At 42.1% G+C, this 19,540-nt stretch overlaps 1 protein-coding gene across 5 annotated transcripts in view; it reads left to right on the forward strand.

Annotated features, from left to right (window-relative positions):
• Positions 1–284: 284 nt before the first annotated feature.
• LOC121587477 (bromodomain-containing protein 3) overlaps positions 285–19,540 on the forward strand; it is a 38,990-nt gene continuing 19,734 nt past the window's right edge. The window contains exons 1-11 of one of the 5 annotated variants that reach the window (XM_041904445.2): positions 286–521; positions 1,433–1,762; positions 2,416–2,553; positions 2,837–2,984; positions 3,076–3,266; positions 3,487–3,858; positions 4,116–4,244; positions 4,329–4,526; positions 4,933–5,001; positions 6,085–6,305; positions 8,465–8,754. In XM_041904445.2, coding sequence (XP_041760379.1) covers positions 1,571–1,762; positions 2,416–2,553; positions 2,837–2,984; positions 3,076–3,266; positions 3,487–3,858; positions 4,116–4,244; positions 4,329–4,526; positions 4,933–5,001; positions 6,085–6,305; positions 8,465–8,754 — 1,948 coding nt within the window. In that variant the 5' untranslated portion in view covers positions 286–521; positions 1,433–1,570. Of the gene's footprint in view, positions 522–1,432; positions 1,763–2,415; positions 2,554–2,836; positions 2,985–3,075; positions 3,267–3,486; positions 3,859–4,115; positions 4,245–4,328; positions 4,527–4,932; positions 5,002–6,084; positions 6,306–8,464; positions 8,755–19,540 lie in introns of all 5 variants that reach the window. The other 4 variants (XM_041904444.2, XM_041904446.2, XM_041904447.2 and 1 more) reach the window with 4 other exon arrangements.

Here is a 19,540-nt window from a genome sequence, read left to right on the forward strand (position 1 = left end):
TGTAAAACAAAATCGACGAAGTTGGCTTTGGAGTGGTGGTAAATTGGAAAGAATGTTTGTTTTCCCCAATCTGTGGGCGTGGTCGAGGGAATTCCTTATTATTATATGAATATCGACTTGGAGTGTTGTGTGACGATATGCTTAACAACCGCGTGACGCAACGTGATAACGTAAACGCGATTGGTCGACAGTCTGCTGGGTAGTAAATGTCCATTGGGATTTCTATCTCCTCCTTTCTGTAATATCTCTGGCCTTTACCACTCAAACGCTCCCTGTGCCAAAACATGGCTTGCGTTTAAGGAGGTGCATCCCGGGATATGTAGTCAGTAATTTAGCAACATACCTCCAATTCCGAATACTTTACCCATCAAAACACAACAAGGACCATGATGCTGCTCGAAATTGCGCATGGGATATCGCAGACAGCCGATAACTCATCTATTATGCTACTTCGCTGAAATAAAAAGGTACCAGAAAACTGCGAGCGAGCAACCACTGGAGCCACTTGAGAAAGTAATAAAGTAAAATATGTACTTTTTTTTTTCTTCCTGATTTGTGTAATTTAAAGGATGGGATGCATATCGAAGTGTTTTTCAAATACACTCAATCTATAGGTTGCTTTCTGAGTCAGCCTGCCCGCTCGGCGCCTTGATTGAAACAATGCATACAAAGCTTAGTTAGCGAGGATTTGTCAGGCTAGTAGTTAACCTTAGCTAACGCTACATTTGTCGTATGCGAAGTTGAAATGGTAACCTAGTTATCTATTCATTATTTTCAGCGCTTCTACAACGCACTGCTCAGCATTTTAGTTGTACTTCAGGTGAACTAGTGTGTAAGTTAGCTCTTTGCATTGCGTGCACATTTAGCATTTTGCCGATTGAGAGGCTAGTTACTGTAGCGAATAGCTAGCATTGCATTCCCCTGCCCGCCATCTTTTTAAAGGAATAGATGTGATGCACAATCATCAGATGCACCCAGTCGCTAAATTGCAAATAGCGACTATTTCGTGAGATAAAGGGTGTACTCTCAGTCGAGTAACTAGCTAATCTGTCTACGTTTAGCCATATGGATTTTTAATTGCTAAGCGTGGCATATTTTGGCGTAGTTATAAAAAAAAAAAATGCTTTTGTGAATGTTGATCTCTGCACCATTGCTGTTGCCCAGCGAAATGCTCACTTCTTTGCCCATGTTACGAATTCTAAGTGGTATGTGTACGCTATATTACTTTGGCTACATGTAATGTGTACAAAGTTTAGATTATTTTAATTTAGCTACCACTCCATAACTCAGTCATTCTCATAAAATACTAGCCCAATTGACTCGAGATGTAACTTTACTGTCTGTGAGGATGGCAGCTGAAGGTCTCATATTTTCTGAACAACACTTCTCCTTTAATTTTCTAATTCCAATATTTGACTATTTTGTTTGGCAGGGCACATACACTCAGGTGGTGATGGGATGTGTGTACTGCTGGAGGAATAATGAGCTGAAAGGGGAGCAAAGTATCCATTGAAAACACTAGACTCAGACGTTTTGTAGAACAGGGAAGAAGAGCTCTCCTGTTGCCAGTATGTCGGCTGTTCCTGCGGCTGCCCCGGCACTTGTCAATCCCTCGCCACCAGAGTTCACCAACCTCAACAAGCCTGGCCGGAAAACAAACCAACTACAGTACATGCAGAACGTTGTGGTGAAGACTCTATGGAAGCATCAGTTTGCGTGGCCCTTTTACACACCTGTGGATGCCATCAAATTATGTCTTGCCGTAAGTCCAGTCCACACTCAGTAGTTTTCTCTCTGTTATTGGTAGTCAGTAATTCGTTCTAAAAGCAGAGCCTTAAAGCTAGAATCCTTCATTGAAACAATAACAAAGTGGGGACCCCGCCTCTGTTTTGATTAAAATCTGAGGGATGGACCTGGAGAAACGTAACCACTCTCAAATCCATAGACTGAGCTATGGATTCAAGGACTGACCATCCATGATATCAAATGCATAGTTTTAACCATGTTTTGAGGCTACAATGTTTGTTTACATTTATGTTTAACAAACATTGGAGTAAAACAAGCTTATATATTGGGTTCTGATGGGGTATGACAGTTGAAATAAGCTCATGAGACATTTATAAGTTATATTGTCCAATAATCAATGAGGTATATGTCATTAGTCATTAATTACGTCTAAAATTGATCTAGCAACTAAGGATTATAGCTTTAACAATATTTGTCTCTGGGTAGAAGTAGGCTGTTGCATTTTAATATAAACACTGTGTGGATGTGTGTACATTTAGGTGTGGTTCCTAACTAACCCTAACCCCTCATTGAACAATCATAATCTTAAAATGTTTTCTTTATTTCCTGGCTGTTATTTTATTGCTCATTCATAGTGAATGCTACTTTCCTCTTGATGCTGTCATACAGGACTATCATAAAGTTATCAAGAGCCCAATGGACATGGGAACAATAAAGAAGAGGCTAGAGAATAACTACTACTGGAGCGCCAGCGAGTGCATGCAGGACTTCAATACCATGTTTACCAACTGTTATATCTACAACAAGGTAAATTCTCCATTGCCATTCATAAAAATCTAGATGCGAAAAACAATAAGGTCTGCACTCAACAAGTAGTTCAAAGAGCTTACTTTAGCTGTTTTTTCACTGGATCTCATACAGATGGTTACACACAGATGGATGTATTTACACTTCCTCTACTCTTGTCTAGAGGTGCCCCATCACCTCTGTAGGCATTGTTGATAGCTGTGATGAGTTTGATCAAGCGAACCATCTGACCATGTTCACCTTCATCTTGACCCATAACTCATCCTTTCTTGTGTTCCCACAGCCTACAGATGACATTGTTCTGATGGCCCAAGCTCTAGAGAAGATATTCTTACAGAAAGTGGCCCAAATGCCTCAGGAGGAGGTGGAGCTGCTACCACCGGCCCCCAAAGTCAAAGCAGCCCGCAAACCAGGAGCGCCCGTTAGTGCAGGTAAGTCCAGCCTTTCACAGTTGGGAGGGACTCATGCACTGCGGAAATGTCTGTCATTTACAAATTTTTGCTTCCCTCATCTTTCTTACAGAGAGCCAAGCACAGGGTGAGTCGACGGATTCACCCCCATCTTCTTACCCCAGCTCCCCTCCACTTCTGTCTCAGACTCCTGTCATAGCAGCCACGCCAGTGCCAACCGTTACATCTGTTACCCCTGTCCAAGCTGTGCCTACCGCTGCCTCCATGATGGCTGTGGTTCCCACGGCACAGCCAGTCATCAAAGTAAGTCCAGAGAGACAGGCCGCTCTAGGGGTTCTTTTTATTTAGTTCTACAGTCTAACGGGGGATTCTTGTGGGGAGCGTATTTTACAATTCTACTCCTCAAAATGTTGTCTAAGTATATAATCTATTAGAAATCTGAGAAAAATTATAATATACCATATCTTGGTAAAAAGAAACAGGCCACTGATATATTTGCATTTGGCCATTGTCATTTCCACAGAAAAAGGGGGTCAAGCGGAAAGCAGACACAACAACTCCCACCACCTCAGCAATCTCGGCCAGTAGAAGTGACTCCCCTACCCAGCTCCTGGAATCCAAACAGGAGACTGTCTCGTCCAGGCGGGAGAGCACAGTGCGGTTCGTCCAGCCCCCCAAGAAGGACACAGAGGATGGAGAGGCGCCTCTGCTCGGTGGCAAGAAAGGCAAGCTCGGCGAGCAGCTGAAGCACTGCGACGTCATCCTGAAGGAGATGCTGTCCAAGAAGTACGCGGCCTACGCTTGGCCTTTCTACAAGCCTGTAGACGCAGAAGCGCTTGAACTGCATGACTACCATGAGATAATCAAGCACCCCATGGACCTGAGCACTGTCAAAGTAGGTTACCTATTCACTCCCTCGACTCACTCCTAACTCTTCTAAATTACCCTCCAAGCATGGCTGTTTACTTGGTGGAGAGAGTGTTTTTATTTGGTGGTTAAGAATAGTTCCAATGGAACTATCCCTCAACAACAGTCGACACCATCACTGCTAAGGGGAGGACAGTTACATGTTTTGCTAATATATTTGTTTAGCGTTTTATAGTGATAGCTATCTCAGTAATAAGGCTCTGACTGTTTGCTCTGTATCCACAGAAGAAAATGGACAGTCGAGATTACCAAGATGCCCAAAGCTTTGCGACAGACGTCCGGTTAATGTTCTCAAATTGCTACAAGTACAACCCCCCCGACCACGAGGTTGTAGCCATGGCCAGGAAGCTCCAGGTAGGATAAAGTTAATCAGATATCCACATCACCTCATTGGAGGGCTGTCGGTTGAACTGCCCCTTGTCTTCTTGTGTTTCTCAGGATGTGTTTGAGATGCGATTTGCCAAGATGCCAGACGAGCCCATTGAAGCCATCCAGCCCTCCACCACGCCGGTGGTAAGCAAGAGTACAGAGAGCAGTGAGAGCAGCGGCAACACCTCCAGTTCGGAGAGCTCCGACTCAGAGGATGAGCGGGCCACGCGGCTCGCCGAACTGCAGGAACAGGTGGGTTCGGAACAGGTGGGTTCTCACAACCAAGGACCAAGATCCAAAACCCATGGATGGATGAACAGGGAGATGCCCCCCCTTCATCCCCCACTTCAGATTTTAGACCGCTACCACTTCAAAATCAAAGCCGCTCCACGATGTTCAGAGATGATTTTCAGCCAGCCATCCAGAGTAAAAGTGACATAGTTAGCCCTCTACCGCCACAAATGCTGCTATAAACTGTTAGAATAACTTGGTATTATGGCTTGCATGCTGAAAATGTAGAGCTCACATTTAGAGCAATGTTTTACATTTCATTCATACCAATGGTGACAGTATTTAGCTGTAATGAATAGTTTGTTGTGCTGCTAGGATGTTAACATGATCTTTGGAGTTTTCTATCTTTGTCCCCTGATTTCCCCTTTGGCTTTCTTACCAGCAAATCACTGTGGAGCACCCCAATGGTAACAGGGCGGGGGGAAAAAACGGGTGTGCCAAACGTTTTCAGGTGATTTATCTCTTACTTCCCCGTCCCCACAAAAAACATTTATTTTTATTTTTTGTATTACACCTTGTTGAAAGAGCGGTAGAGGGTTACAGGTGGGGATCAGAACTCTTAAACAGGTTGTAAGTGTGCTAGAGGGCTTTCCTCAGTAGTCAGCTTGCTCTTTGACATGTAGACCTGGATAGTCCTTTCTAAGGTTTTTTGTAAGATGCAGGTAGTTACTTTTTCTCCCATTGTCACATTATTTTAGTGGTTTAAAAATGGGTGGTGGTGACAGTGTTTGCTGGTGACGGTAGTGTTAAGTGTTTTTTTGATGATTCTGGCAATGATTTCAAATGCTTTTGTTGCATTTAAGGTTCAGTATTTCCTCCTTTTTTCAAGTTGAATAACTGTTAAAGACCAATGTTTTTGTGCTGAAGACAAGGAAGTGTCAGTGTGAGAGCACTTTGGGAGTCAGCGTTTGCTTATTGTTTTAAAGTGTTCGGTAGATAGCTACAGTACAGGCTGGTGGCCCGGTGTGCTTCTCTGCCAGCTTTTTTCCAGAGGCCAATGGGAAATTATTTAACGAGACGCTGCATTTGCATGCCAGTATAGTACTGTCAATGACTGATCAATCTATTTACACGCACGCTCTTGATTGTTTCCTCTATGAATATTCTGAGCTTTCATTTGAGAATATATGTAGAAACATGAGTACTGTATAGTTAATTAATTAAATACAATACATGAATAAGAGAACTTGAGGATGATTTAAGATGCAGCAACCCTTAAAAGCGAAGTAAATCAAGCAAACGCATGTATTGACTAGAAAATGAGACTGCTTCAAAGTCGATGGAAAATAAAACGTTCCTCCCAGGGCAAATATATAACTAGTATAACTGTCATAATTGTGACATAATGGTCCAAGACACAATGGTGCAGATGTTCTGCAACAGGTTACACATGCCTACATTCCACAATAGCTAACTCGATGCCTGTATTTTGCCATCACTTCCAGTATCTTGTCCCAGTCTCTGCAGCAGCTTCACCCTATATAAACCAACATCTGGGCTCATAGGTGACTCTTTATTCCACTTCTCTCCTCAGCTGAAGGCCGTTCACGAGCAGCTGGCTGTTCTGTCGCAGGCCCCAGTAAGTAAACCAAAGAAAACGGAGAAAAAGCAAAAAGATAAGAAGAAGGACAAAGACAAAGCCAACAAGGGGAAGGCTGATGACGAGAAGAAGCCCAAGTCGACACAGCAAGCCAAGCCAGCTAATCCGAAGAAGGCTCCAGCCCGGAAACCAAACCGCACGGTGGCGGCTACCAGGTACTACTGCCCAGTCTTATCATACAGTGCCTTGAGAAAGTATTCACACGCCTTGACTTTTTCCCCCAAAAATTGTGTTACAGCCTGAATTTAAAATGGATTAAATTTAGATTTTGTGCCACTGGCCTACACACAATACCCCAAAATGTGAAAGTGGAATTATGTTTTTAGAAATGTTTACAAATTAATTAAAAATGATAAGCTGAAATGTCTTGAGTCAATAATTATTTAACTCCTTTGTTATGGCAAGCATAAATAGGTTCAGGAGTAAAAATTAACTCTGTGTGCAATAATAGTGTTTAACAAGATTTTTTCATCTCTGTACCCCACACATACAGTTATCTGTAAGGTCCCTCAGTCGCGGAGTGAATTTCAAACACCGATTTAACCACAAAGACCAATGCCTCGCAAAGAAGGGCACCTATTGGTAGATGGGTAAAGATGTAAAAAGCAGACATTGAAAATCCCTTTGAGCATGGTGAAGTGAATTACACTTTTGATGGTGTTTCAAAACACCCAGTCACTACAAAGATACAGGCGTCCTTCTTAACTCAGTTACCGGAGAAGAAGGAAGCCGCTCAGGGATTTCACCATGAGGCCAATGGTGACTTTAAAACAGTTACGGAGTTTAATGGCTGTGATAGGAGAAAACTGAGGATGGATCAACAACATTGTAGTTACTCCAGAATAATAACCTAAAATGACAAAGTGAAAAGAAGGAAACCTGTGCAGAATAATAAATATTCCAAAACATGCATCCTGTTTGTAATAAGGCACTAAAGTAAAACTGGCAAAAAAACTGGCAAAGAAATTAACTTTATGTCCTGAATACAAAGCGTTATGTTCGGGGCCAACACAACACATCACTGAGTACCACACTTCATATTTCCAAGCATGGTAATGGCTGCATCATGTAATGGGTATGAAGAATCAAATTGTATTTGCCGCATGCACCGAATACAACAGGTGTACACCTTACAGTGAAATGATTACTTACAAGCCCTTAACCAACAATGCAGTTTTAAGAAAAATATGTTGAGTAAAAAATAGATAAGTAAAATAAAATAATAAAGAGCAGCAGTAAAATAAAATAACAGTAGCGAGGCTATATACAGGGGGTACCGGTACAGAGTCAATGTACGTGGGCACAGGTTAGTCAAGGTAATTTAGGTAATATGTACATGTGGGTAGAGTTAAAGTGACTATGCATAAATAATAAACAGAGAGTAGCAGCAGCGTAAAAGAGGGGGTGTGGTGGGGATGATTGTCATCGGCAAGGACTAGGGAGTTTTTTGGGGGATAAAAATAAACGGAATAGAGCTAAGCACAGGCAAGATCCTCGAGGAAAACCTGGTTCAGTCTGCTTTCCAACAGACACTGGGAGACATTCACCTTTCAGCAGGACAATAACCTATAACACAAGGCCAAATATACACTGGAGTTGCTTACCAAGACGACATTGAATATTCCTGAGTGGCCTAGTTAGTTTTGACTTAAATCGGCTTAAATCTCTGGCAAGACTTGAAAATGGCTGTCTAGCAATGATCAACAACCAACTTGACAGAGCATGAAGAATTTTGAAAATAATAATATACAAATATTGTACAATCCAGGTGTGCAAAGCTCTTGTAGACTTACCCAGAAAGACTCACAGCTGTAATCGCTGCCAAAGGTAATTCTACCATGTATCGACTCTGGTGTGTATACTTATGTAAATGAGATTTCTGTATTTCATTTTCAATACATTTGCTACAAATTCTAAAAACATGGTTTCACTTTATCATTATGCGGCATTGTGTGTAAATAATATTTAATACATTTTGAATTCAGGCTGTAACACAAGAAAATGTGGAATAAGTCAAGGGGTATGAATACTATCTGAAGGCACTGTATCCGTTTCATAATTCATCAAAATTAATTTGCTTAAAACTGCTGGTAACTTGATCTTTTGGATGAATCATCGTTACCCATGCCACTTGTTGTAATAGTGTGACGCACTGCTGTGTTACACTTTGACTCGTATCCCCTTGTAGCCTGATCCAGACCTGTCAGTCTGTCACAAATCATCTGTACTTTACATTTTTCTCAGTGCTAATCTGAGCATCCTGAGAGAGGCAAAACCTGTAGGCCTAACAAAGATCTGACCGAAACATTTTCAGGCAACCGAAGAAAGGGTCCAAGGTGGCGGCGGCAAACAACGAGTCTGAAGAGGAGCCGTCCCTTCCCATGTCATACGACGAGAAGCGCCAGCTCAGCCTGGACATCAACCGTCTTCCGGGTGAGAAGTTGGGCAGGGTGGTCCACATCATCCAGTCCCGGGAGCCGTCGCTGCGTGACTCCAATCCGGACGAGATAGAGATAGACTTTGAGACACTCAAGCCCTCTACCCTTCGTGAGCTCGAACGATACGTCAAGTCCTGTTTGCAAAAAAAGCAGCGGAAACTTTTACGTAAGTTGTGAGCTATTACTCTTGTTGTTTTTACAGATGCCCTTCTCCAGTCACTAATGATTACCTGGTTCTTCAGGGGTAAACCTCTCTTTTCTCTGCCTGTTGACTAAATGCTCTCAAGCTCCCTTGCGTTTGTTCCACCCCTTTTGAACGCTGAGGTTACTCACCCTCCCACCCTTTGTGCATTTGGTATTTTGTATTTTATTAGGATCCCCATTAGCTGTTACGAAAGCATCAGCTATTCTTCCTGGGGTCCACACGAAACATAAAACATGACATATTACAGAACATTAATAGACAACTAAAGCACGAGGACAGAACTACATGAATTTAGAAACGGCACACACGGCCTTCATATCAATACATACACACAAAATATCTAGGTGAAATAGGGGAGAGGCGTTGTGCCGTGAATTAGTGGTGCACGGGTCAACTGTTCACCCGCCCGCAATTGCTAATAACCCATCCGCAACCAAATTTGATTTGTCACATGCACGTGTTTAGCAGATGTTATTGCGGGTGTAGTGAAATGCTTGTGGTTTTAGCTCCGACTGTGCAGTAATATTTTCAACAATTTCACAACATATACCCAATACACACAAATCAAAGTAAGGAATGGAATTTAAGAATATGTGGTAAAGTGAAAATCTGTGGCCCGCACCCAACCCTAACCTAAATAAAGAAAATGCGCTATAGGCTACAGTCAAAGACTGCCAAACAATTTTTTTTGACGGGGGAGAAGGATTTTCTTTTGCCTTATTTAGATATGTTTCTGCTTATAATATCCAATATTTTGGTAGGCTATTTGTTAGTCAACTTAATAATTAAATACATGTAGCTTCTCTTTTGTCATATGTTCCCCTAGAAGACTAAATAAACCCTTGCTTAACAGAATAATGTAATAGCTTGATAGAATGAATGCTTCAATCTAGTTGACATCGGGAAAGTTTTCTGTCATCTTTCGCGGAGCAAAGACGTTTAGGGACTGGGGAGAAAATACAATGCAATATATATTTATTTTTTTACGGGTAAGACTTGATGTGCAAAATGTCCAAATGACATCAGTTTGACCAATTTGTAAGGAAAAAGAATGCTGTGAAAACGACCCAACATGTTTCTGCTAAGATTTCAGTTTGGCTTCGATGCATATTTTATGTGGTTGAAATCAGTGGTGGAAAAAGTACCCAATCGTCATACTTGATTAAAAGTAAAGATACCTTAATAGAAAATTACTCAAGTAAAAGTTGAAAGACAGCCAGTAAAATTCTACTTGAGTAAAAGTCTAAAAGTATTTGATTTTAAATATACTTAAGTATCAAAAGTAAAAGTATAAATCATTTAAAATTCCTTATTAAGCAAACCAGACAGCACCATTTTCTTGTTTTTCATTTATTTACAGATAGCCAGGGGAACACTCCAACCCTCAGACATCATTTACAAACAAAGCATGTGTGCTATGAGTCTGCCAGATCAGAGGCAATAGGGTTGACCAGGGACGTTCTCTTGAGAAGTGTGTGAATTTGACCATTTTCCTGTCCTGCTAAGCATTCATAATGTAAATACTACTTTTGGGTGTCAGGCAAAATGTATGGGTTGAAAAGTACATTATTTTCTTTAGGAATGTAGTGAAGTAAAAGTTGTCCAAATTATAAATAGTAAAGTAAAGTACAGATACCCCAAAAAACTACTTAAGTAGTACTTTAAAGTATTTTTACATAAGTACTTTACGCCACTGGTTAAAATACTATCAGCTTTTATGATGAAGACAGCACCTCTAAAGATCGTATCTAACTGAGCATAGCATTCTCTCAAGATGCAGAAAGAAATCATATATCTCCACTCCTGTTCCCAAGTACATTTGGTGTATCATTTTACTGCAAGAAATGCTTAGTTCTGCAGGAGTTATTAGTAAGGCTATAGCCCTATTTGCATGGGACTAGTTGGTTATGTATTTATGGACAGGATACGTTTTTTCCAAATAGCCCCCTGTAATTTATTTTTAAATCTAAATTGACAGTTATGATGGAAGCCTGGAGGTTTTTTCTAGGTGTGAAGATATTTCAAGAAGTCCAGGCGATAACAGGATACACTGATAACTCGAGCTTGGTTCCCAAGTTTCTAAACCATGCCAAACCATCTTTGGTAAATGGTTGCCGTAATATTTCAATTGAGGAAGTGTGATCATAATCATTAGGTTTTTTAGCGATCCGCAGTAGAAGATGTCCTAAATGCCCCCCAAGCCTTCAGATGTGAGCTAAACAGCTAACTTGCACTTGATATGTGTTTTTAGGCTATGGATGAGAAAGTGAACTTGTTCCAAACGTTTAGCTCTGTTGTATGCTGCTTTGCGATCTATTAACAGCAAGGGTCACATTAAATAGGCAGTACGTTATTCTGGTTAGTCGTCCAGAATTTGTATAGCGCCTCACAATCATCACACGTAACGTAGCCGGCACTGCTATCATCCTCTTTTACCACTTCACCAAATCTTTTCCAAACATTACTTTTCTGGCCCTCCCTTCTATTTATTTTCAACTCTCCTTTCGCAGCTTTTGTCTTATTGAATTCAACTTCGACAATGTCCTTTTTGCCTCCGTGGATTGTTAACTTTTTCTGCCCGTTCCCAAAATTGGCTGTGTAGGCAATTTGGTGCTTGTAGAGTTAAGCCCTAAAGCGTAGGTTAATGCACTAATACAAGATAGCCTAAAATAGTGAAAGAAAAACCTCAATGTAGACTATATAAATTGCACAATAATTATACATTCATGGATTTTTTAAGGTGGTGTTTCTCGTTTTTCAACACGCCCGCCGCCCATTAGCCACATTATTTAATGACCCTAAACTCGTCCGCCCCACGGATATAGCCCCGGGGACTGCAGGTTATGAGTCAACCCATGCATCACAACCGTGAGGAGTTGCTTGATCTGTTTTTTGAAACCAGGTTTGCTGTTCATTTGAACAATATGAGATGGGAGTTCCATGCAATCATGGCTCTATATAATACTGTAAGCTTTCTTAAATCTGTTTTGGGGACTGTGAAAAGACCCCTGGTGGCATGTCTGGTGGGGTAAGTGTGTGTGTCAGAGCTGTGTGTAAGTTGGCTATGCAAACAATTTGGAATTTTCCACACATTTAATGTTTCTTATAAAAAGAAGTGATGCAGTCAGTCTCTCCTCAACTCTTAGCCAAGAGAGACTGGCATGCATAGTATTTATATTAGCCCTCTGATTACAATGAAGAGCAAGGCCGTTTGGACATACTGCTAAATTCTCTAAAACGACGTAGTAGAGAAATGAAGATACAATTATCTGGGAAAAAGCTCTGGTGGATATTCCTGCAGTCAGCATGCCAATTGCACGCTCCCTCAAAACTTGAAACATCTGTGGCATTGTGTTGTGACAAAACTGCACATTTTAGTGGCCTTTTTCATCCCCAGCACAAGGTGCACCTGTGTAATGATCATGCTGTTTAATCAACTTCTTGATATGCCACACCTGTCAGGTGGATGGATTATCTTGGCAAAGGAGAAATGCTCACTAACAGGGATGTAAACAAATTTGTGCACAACATTTGACAGAAATAAGCTTTTTGTGCGTATGGAAAATGTCTGTGATCTTTTATTTCAGCTCATGAAACATGGGACCAACACTTAACATGTTGCGTTTATATTTTTGTTCAGTGTATATGTTTTGACAATGACAGTTTACGATCTAAGGTAACACCAATAATTTAGTCTCCTCAACTTGTTTATCAGCCACACCATTCATTACCAGATTCAGCTGAGGTATAGAACTTAGGGAATGATTTGTACCAAATACATTGCTCTTAGTTTTAGAGATGTTCAGGACCAGCTTATTACTGGCCACCCCTTTCCAAAACTGACTGCAAGTCCTTGCTAAGAGCTTCCTCTAGACTCAGATTAAAGATATGACAGATCGGAGTGGCCATAGTCAGCAACCATCCGCAGTAGCGTTCCATCTAAGTTGTCAATGCCAGTTTTGTCATTATTGAGTGATAACAATAATTTTCCATCTCTCCCACATTTAACTTTACAAAACTCTAACTTATAATGCCTTTCTTTCATTATTTGTTTTTTATGCATGAATACGATGGCTCACTGTTTCGTTGTTGGCATTTCCTTCCTAAGTTTGCCCACTTTGCCAATAAAGTAATCATGAAAATAATTGGCAACATCAAATGGTTTTGTGATGAATAAGCCATCTGATTCAATGAAAGATGGAGTTGAATTGGTCTTTCTGCCCATAATTTCATTTCTTTATATCATTGATCTTGGCTTCATAATACAGTTTCTTCTTCTTTTTGTTGAGTTTAGTCACATAATTTTCCAATTTGCGGTAAATCAGCCAGTCATATGTGCAGCCTGACTTACTAGCCACTCTTTTTGCCCCATCTCTTTCAACCATACAGTTTTTAAATTCCTCATCAATCCATGGAGCCTTAACAGACCTAACAGTCAGTTTCTTAACAGGTGCATGTTTATCAATAATTGGGAGACACAATTTCATAAATTAATCAAGTGCAGCGTCCGGATGCTCCTTATTAATCACGTCAGACCAACAAATATCTTTAACATCATCCACATACGTCACAGCAAAATCTGTTGTATGATCTCATACACTATTTTAGGCCCAGCTTTTGGAACTTTGGCTCTCCTAGGTATAGCCACCGTGATCACTGCATCCAATGGGTACAGATATAGTTTTAGAACAAAGTTCTACAGTATTAGTAAAAATGTGATCAATACATGTGGATGATCTTGTTCCTGTAGTGTTTGTAAACACCCTGGTAGGTTGATTAATAACCCGAACCAGATTACAGGCACTGGTTACAGTAAGAAGCTTCCTCTTGAGCGGACAGCTTGATGAAAACCAGTCAATATTCAGGTCCCCAAGAAAGTAGACCTCTCTGTTTACATCAGATACTCTATCAAGCATTTCACACGCATTATTTAGATACTGACTGTTAGTACTTGGTGGCCTGTAGCAACACCCCAAAATAATTAACTTTAGATGAGGCAGGTGAACCTGCAACCACGGCACTTCAATAACACTTGACATGAGATCTTCTCTAAGCATTACAGGGATATGGCTCTGAATAGATAGATAGATAGATAGATAGCTATACACTGAATTAAAATACAAACGCAACACGTAAAGTGTTGGTCCCATGTTTCATGAGCTGAAATAAAAGATCACAGGAACTTTCCATACAACCAAAAAATGCATTTCTCTTGTGTGCACAAATTTGTTTACATCCCTGTTAGTGAGTATTTCTCCTTTGCCAAGATAATCCATCCACCTGACAGGTGTGGCATATCAAGAAGCTGATTAAACAGCATGATCATTACACAGGTGCAGCCTTTTGCTGCAGACAATAAAAAGCTGCTTTAAAATTTGCTGTTTTGTCACACAACACAATGCCACAGATGTCTCAAGTTTTGACAGAGCGTGCAAATTACATGCTGACTGCAGGAATCTCCACCAGAGCTGTTGCTAGAGAATTTAATGTTAATATCTCTACCATAATGCTCTTGTGGCAGAATGGAAGCAACGTCGTTTTAGAGAATTTGGTAGTAAATCCAACCGGCCTCACTACCGTAGACCACGTGTAACCACACCAGCCCTGGACCTCCACATCCAGCTTCTTCACTTGCGGGTTTGTCTGATGGAGGTAGGGGGGGTGCTGAGGAGTATTTCTGTCTGTAATAAAGCCCTTTTGTGTGGAGAAACTCATTCCGATTGGCTGGGCCTTGCTTCCTAGTGGGTGGTCTTCGGCCTATGCGCTCTTAGGCCCACCCATGGCTGCGCCCCCGCCCAGTCGTGAAATCCACAGATTAGGGCCTAATGAATTTATTTCAATCGACTAGTTTCCATCTATGAACTGTAACTCAGTGAAATCTTTGAAATTGTTACATGTTGCGTTTTAGATTTTCGTTCAGTGTTTGTGTATGTAAACTCAGCAAAAAATGAAATGTCTTTCAAAGATAATTCGTAAAAATCCAAATAACTTCACAGATCTTCATTGTAAAGGGTTTAAACAATGTTTCCAATGCTTGTTCAATGAACCATAAACAATTAATGAACATGCACCTGTGGAACGGTCGTTAAGACACTAACAGCTTACAGACATTAGGCAATTAAGGTCACAGTTATGAAAACTTAGGACACGAAAGAGGCCTTTCTACTGACTCTGAAAAACACAAAAAGAAAGATGCCAGTGTCCCTGCTCATCTGTGTGAACGTGCCTTACACATGCTGCAAGGAGGCATGAGGACTGCAGATGTGGCCATGGCAATAAATTGCAATGTCCGTACTGTGAGCTAGGGACCCTGGGACTAAACACCTCCCTCTGCAACTGGATCCTGGACTTCCTGACGGGCCGCCCCCAGGTGGTAAGGGTAGGTAACAACACATCTGCCACGCTGATCCTCAACACGGGGGCCCCTCAGGGGTGCGTGCTCAGTCCCCTCCTGTACTCCCTGTTCACCCATGACTGCATGGCCAGGCACGACTCCAACACCATCATTAAGTTTGCCGAAGACACAACAGTGGTAGGCCTGATCACCAACAACGATGAGACAGCCTATAGGAGGAGGTCAGAGACCTGGCCGTGTGGTGCCATGATAACAACCTCTCCCTCAACGTGATCAAGACAAAGGAGATGATTGTGGACTACAGAAAAAAAAATAGGACTGAGCACGCCCCCATTCTCATCGACGGGGCTGTATTGGGACAGGTTGAGAGCTTCAAGTTCCTTGGTGTCCACATCACCAACAAACTATCATGGTCCCAACACCCCAAGACAGTCATGAAGAGGGCACGACTAAGCCTATTCCCCCTCAGGAGACTGAAAAGATTTGGCATGGGTCCTCAGATCCTAAAAAATGTATACAGCTGCATCCTGACTGGTTGCATCACCGCCTGGTATGGCAACTGCTCGGACTCCGACCGCAAGGCACTACAGAGGGTAGTGCGTATGGCCCAGTATATCACTGGGGCCAAGCTTCCTGCCATCCAGGACCTCTATACCAGGCGGTGTCGGAGGAAGGCCCTAAAAATTGTCAGACTCTAGCCACCCTAGTCATAGAATGTTCTCTCTGCTACCGCACGGTAAGAAGTACCGGAGCGCCAAGTCTAGGTCCAAAGGGCTTCTCAACAGCTTCTACCCCCAAGCCATAAGACTCCTGAACAGCTACTCATGGCTACCCGAACTATTTGCACTGCCACCCCACCCCACCCCATCCCCCTCTTTTAAGCTTCTGCTACTCTGTTTATTATTTATGCATAGTCACTTTAACCCTACCCACATGTACATATTACCTCAATTACCTCGACTAGCCGGTGCCCCCGCACATTGACTCTGTACCGGTACCCCCCTGTATATAGCCTCCCTACTGTTATTTTATTTTACTGCTGCTCTTTAGTTATTTGCTTTAGTTTTTTTACTTAACACTTTTTTTATTTTACTTTTTATTTTTTTTTAAACTGCATTGTTGGTCAAGGGCTTTTAAGTAAGCATTTGACTGTGATGTCTACACCTGTTGTATTCGGCGCAGGTGGCAAATCAAATTTGATTTGATTTGAGTCGCCTAAGACAGCGCTACAGAGAGACAGGACGGACAGCTGATCGTCCTCGCAGTGGCAGGCCACGTGTAATAACACCTGCACAGGATCGGTACATCCGAATATCACACCTGCGGGACAGGTACAGGATGGCAACAACAACTGCCCGAGTTACACCTGGAACGCACAATCCCTCCATCAGTGCTCAGACTGTCCGCAATAGGCTGAGAGAGAATGGACTAAGGGCTTGTAGGCCTGTTGTATGGCAGGTCCTCACCAGACATCACCGGCAACAACGTCGCCTATGGGCACAAACCCACCGTCGCTGGACCAGACAGGACTGGCAAAATGTGCTCTTCACTGACGAGTCACGGTTTTACACTGAGGCCTGTACTCTGGAGCGGGATCGATTTGAAGGTGGAGGGTCCGTCATGGTCTGGGGCGGTGTGTCACAGCATCATCGGACATTGCAGGAACTTTCTCAACGCTGTGTGACGTTTCTTTTTTCTGTGTGACGTTTCTTTTTGTTGTTTGAGTTTGTGTGTACATATGTGTGTGTATATATACAGTGAGGGGGAAAAAGTATTTGATCCCCTGCTAATTTTGTACGTTTGCCCACTGACAAAGAAATGATCAGTCTATAATTTTAATGGTAGGTATATTTGAACAGTGACAGACAGAATAACAACTAAAAAATCCAGAAAAACGCATGTCAAAAATGTTATATTGATTTGCATTTTAATGAGGGAAATAAGTATTTGAACACCTCTCAATCAGAAAGATTTCTGGCTCCCAGGTGTCTTTTATACAGGTAACGAGCTGAGATTAGGAGCACACTCTTAAAGGGAGTGCTCCTAAATCTCAGCTTGTTACCTGTATAAAAGACACCTGTCAACAGAAGCAATCAATCAATCAGATTCCATACTCTCCACCATGGCCAAGACCAAAGAGCTCTCCAAGGATGTCAGGGACAAGATTGTAGACCTACACAAGGCTGGAATGGGCTACAAGACCATCGCCAAGCAGCTTGGTGAGAAGGTGACAACAGTTGGTGCGATTATTCGCAAATGGAAGAAACACAAAAGTATTGTCAATCTCCCTCGGCCTGGGGCTCCATGCAAGATCTTACCTCGTGGAGTTGCAATGATCATGAGAATGGTGAGGAATCAGCCCAGAACTACACGGGAGGATCGTGTCAATGATCTCAAGGCAGCTGGGACCGTAGTCACCAAGAAATGAATTGGTAACACACCACCGTGAAGGACTGAAATCCTGCAGCGCCCGCAAGGTCCCCCTGCTCAAGAAAGCACATATACAGGCCCGTCTGAAGTTTGCCAATGAACATCTGAATGATTCAGAGGAGAACTGGGTGAAAGTGTGGTGGTCAGATGAGACCAAAATCGAGCTGTTTGGCATCAACTCAACTCGCCGTGTTTGGAGGAGGAGGAATGCTGCCTATGACCCCAAGAACACCATCCCCACCGTCAAACATGGAGGTGGAAACATTATGCTTTGGGGGTGTTTTTCTGCTAAGGGGACAGGACAACTTAACCGCATCAAAGAGACGATGGACGGGGCCATGTACCATCAGATCTTGGGTGAGAATCTCCTTCCCTCAGCCAGGACATTGAAAATGGGTCGTGGATGGGTATTCCAGCATGACAATGACCCTAAACACACAGGTTCGAGTTGCCAAACGTCAGGCTCGAAACCTTAATGACTTGGAGAAGATCTGCAAAGAGGAGTGGGACAAAATCCCTCCTGAGATGTGTGGAAACCTGGTGGCCAACTACAAGAAACGTCTGACCTCTGTGATTGCCAACAAGGGTTTTGCCACCAAGTACTAAGTCATGTTTTGCAGAGGGGTCAAATACTTATTTCCCTCATTAAAATGCAAATCAATTCATAACATTTTTGACATGCGTTTTTCTGTTTGTTTATTTATTTATTCAGTCTCGCACTGTTCAAATAAACCTACCATTAAAATGATAGACTGATCATGTCTTTGTCAGTGGGCAAACGTACAAAATCAGCAGGGGATCAAATACTTTTTTCCCTCACTCTATATGTATATATGTATGTATATGTGTATATATACAGTACCTGTCAAAAGTTGGACACACCTACTCATTCAAGGGTTTTTCTTTATTTTTACTATTTTCTACATTGTAGTATAATAGTGAAGACATCAAAACTATGAAATAACACCTATGGAATCATGTAGCAACCCAAAAAGTGTTAAACAAATCAAAATATATTTTAGATCTTAGATTCTTCAAAGTAGCCACCCTTTGCCTTGATGACATCTTTGAACACTCTTGGCATTCTCTCAACCAGCTTCACCTGGAATGCTTTTCCAACAGTCTTGAAGGATTTCCCACATATGCTGAGCACTTGTTGGTTGCTTTTCCTTCACTCTGCGGTCCAACTTATCCCAAACCTTGTCAATTGTGTTGAGGTCGTGTGATCGTGGAGGCCAGGTCAACTGATGCAGCACTCCATTACACTCCTTTTTGGTCAAAGAGCCCTTACACAGCCTGGAGGTGTGTTTTGGGTCATTGTCCTGTTAAAAAACAAATGATAGTCCTACTAAGCGCATACCAGATGGGATGACGTATCGCTGCAGAATGCTGTGGTAGCCATGCTGGTTAGGTGTGCCTTGAATTCTAAATAAATCACAGACAATGTCACCAGCAAAGCACCGTCACACCTCCTCCTCCGTGCTTCACGGTGGGAACCACACATTCGGAGAGCATCTGTTCACCTACTCTGCGTCTCACAAAGACATGGCGGTTGGAACCCAAAATCTCAAATTTGGACTCATCAGACCAAAGGACAGATTTCCACCGGTCTAATGTCCATTGCTCGTGTTTCTTGGCCCAAGCAAGTCTCTTGTTCTTCATGAATGAAGGCCTGATTCATGTAGTCTCCTCTGATCAATTGATGTTGAGATGTGTCTGTTACTTGAACTCTGTGAAGCATGTATTTGGGCTGCAATCTGAGGCTGGTAACTCTAATGAACTTATCCTCTGCAGCAGAGGTAACTCTGGGTCTTCCTTTCCTGTGGCGGTCCTCATGAGAGCCAGTTTCATCATAGCGCTTGATGTTTTTTGCGACTGAACTTGAAGAAACTTTCAAAGTTCTTGAAATGTTCAGGATTGACTGACCTTCATGTCTTAAATTAATGATGGGCTGTCGTTTCT

The sequence above is a fragment of the Coregonus clupeaformis genome, chromosome 18, assembly GCF_020615455.1.
Source record: "Coregonus clupeaformis isolate EN_2021a chromosome 18, ASM2061545v1, whole genome shotgun sequence".
In the NCBI taxonomy this organism is placed as follows: Eukaryota; Metazoa; Chordata; class Actinopteri; order Salmoniformes; family Salmonidae; genus Coregonus; species Coregonus clupeaformis.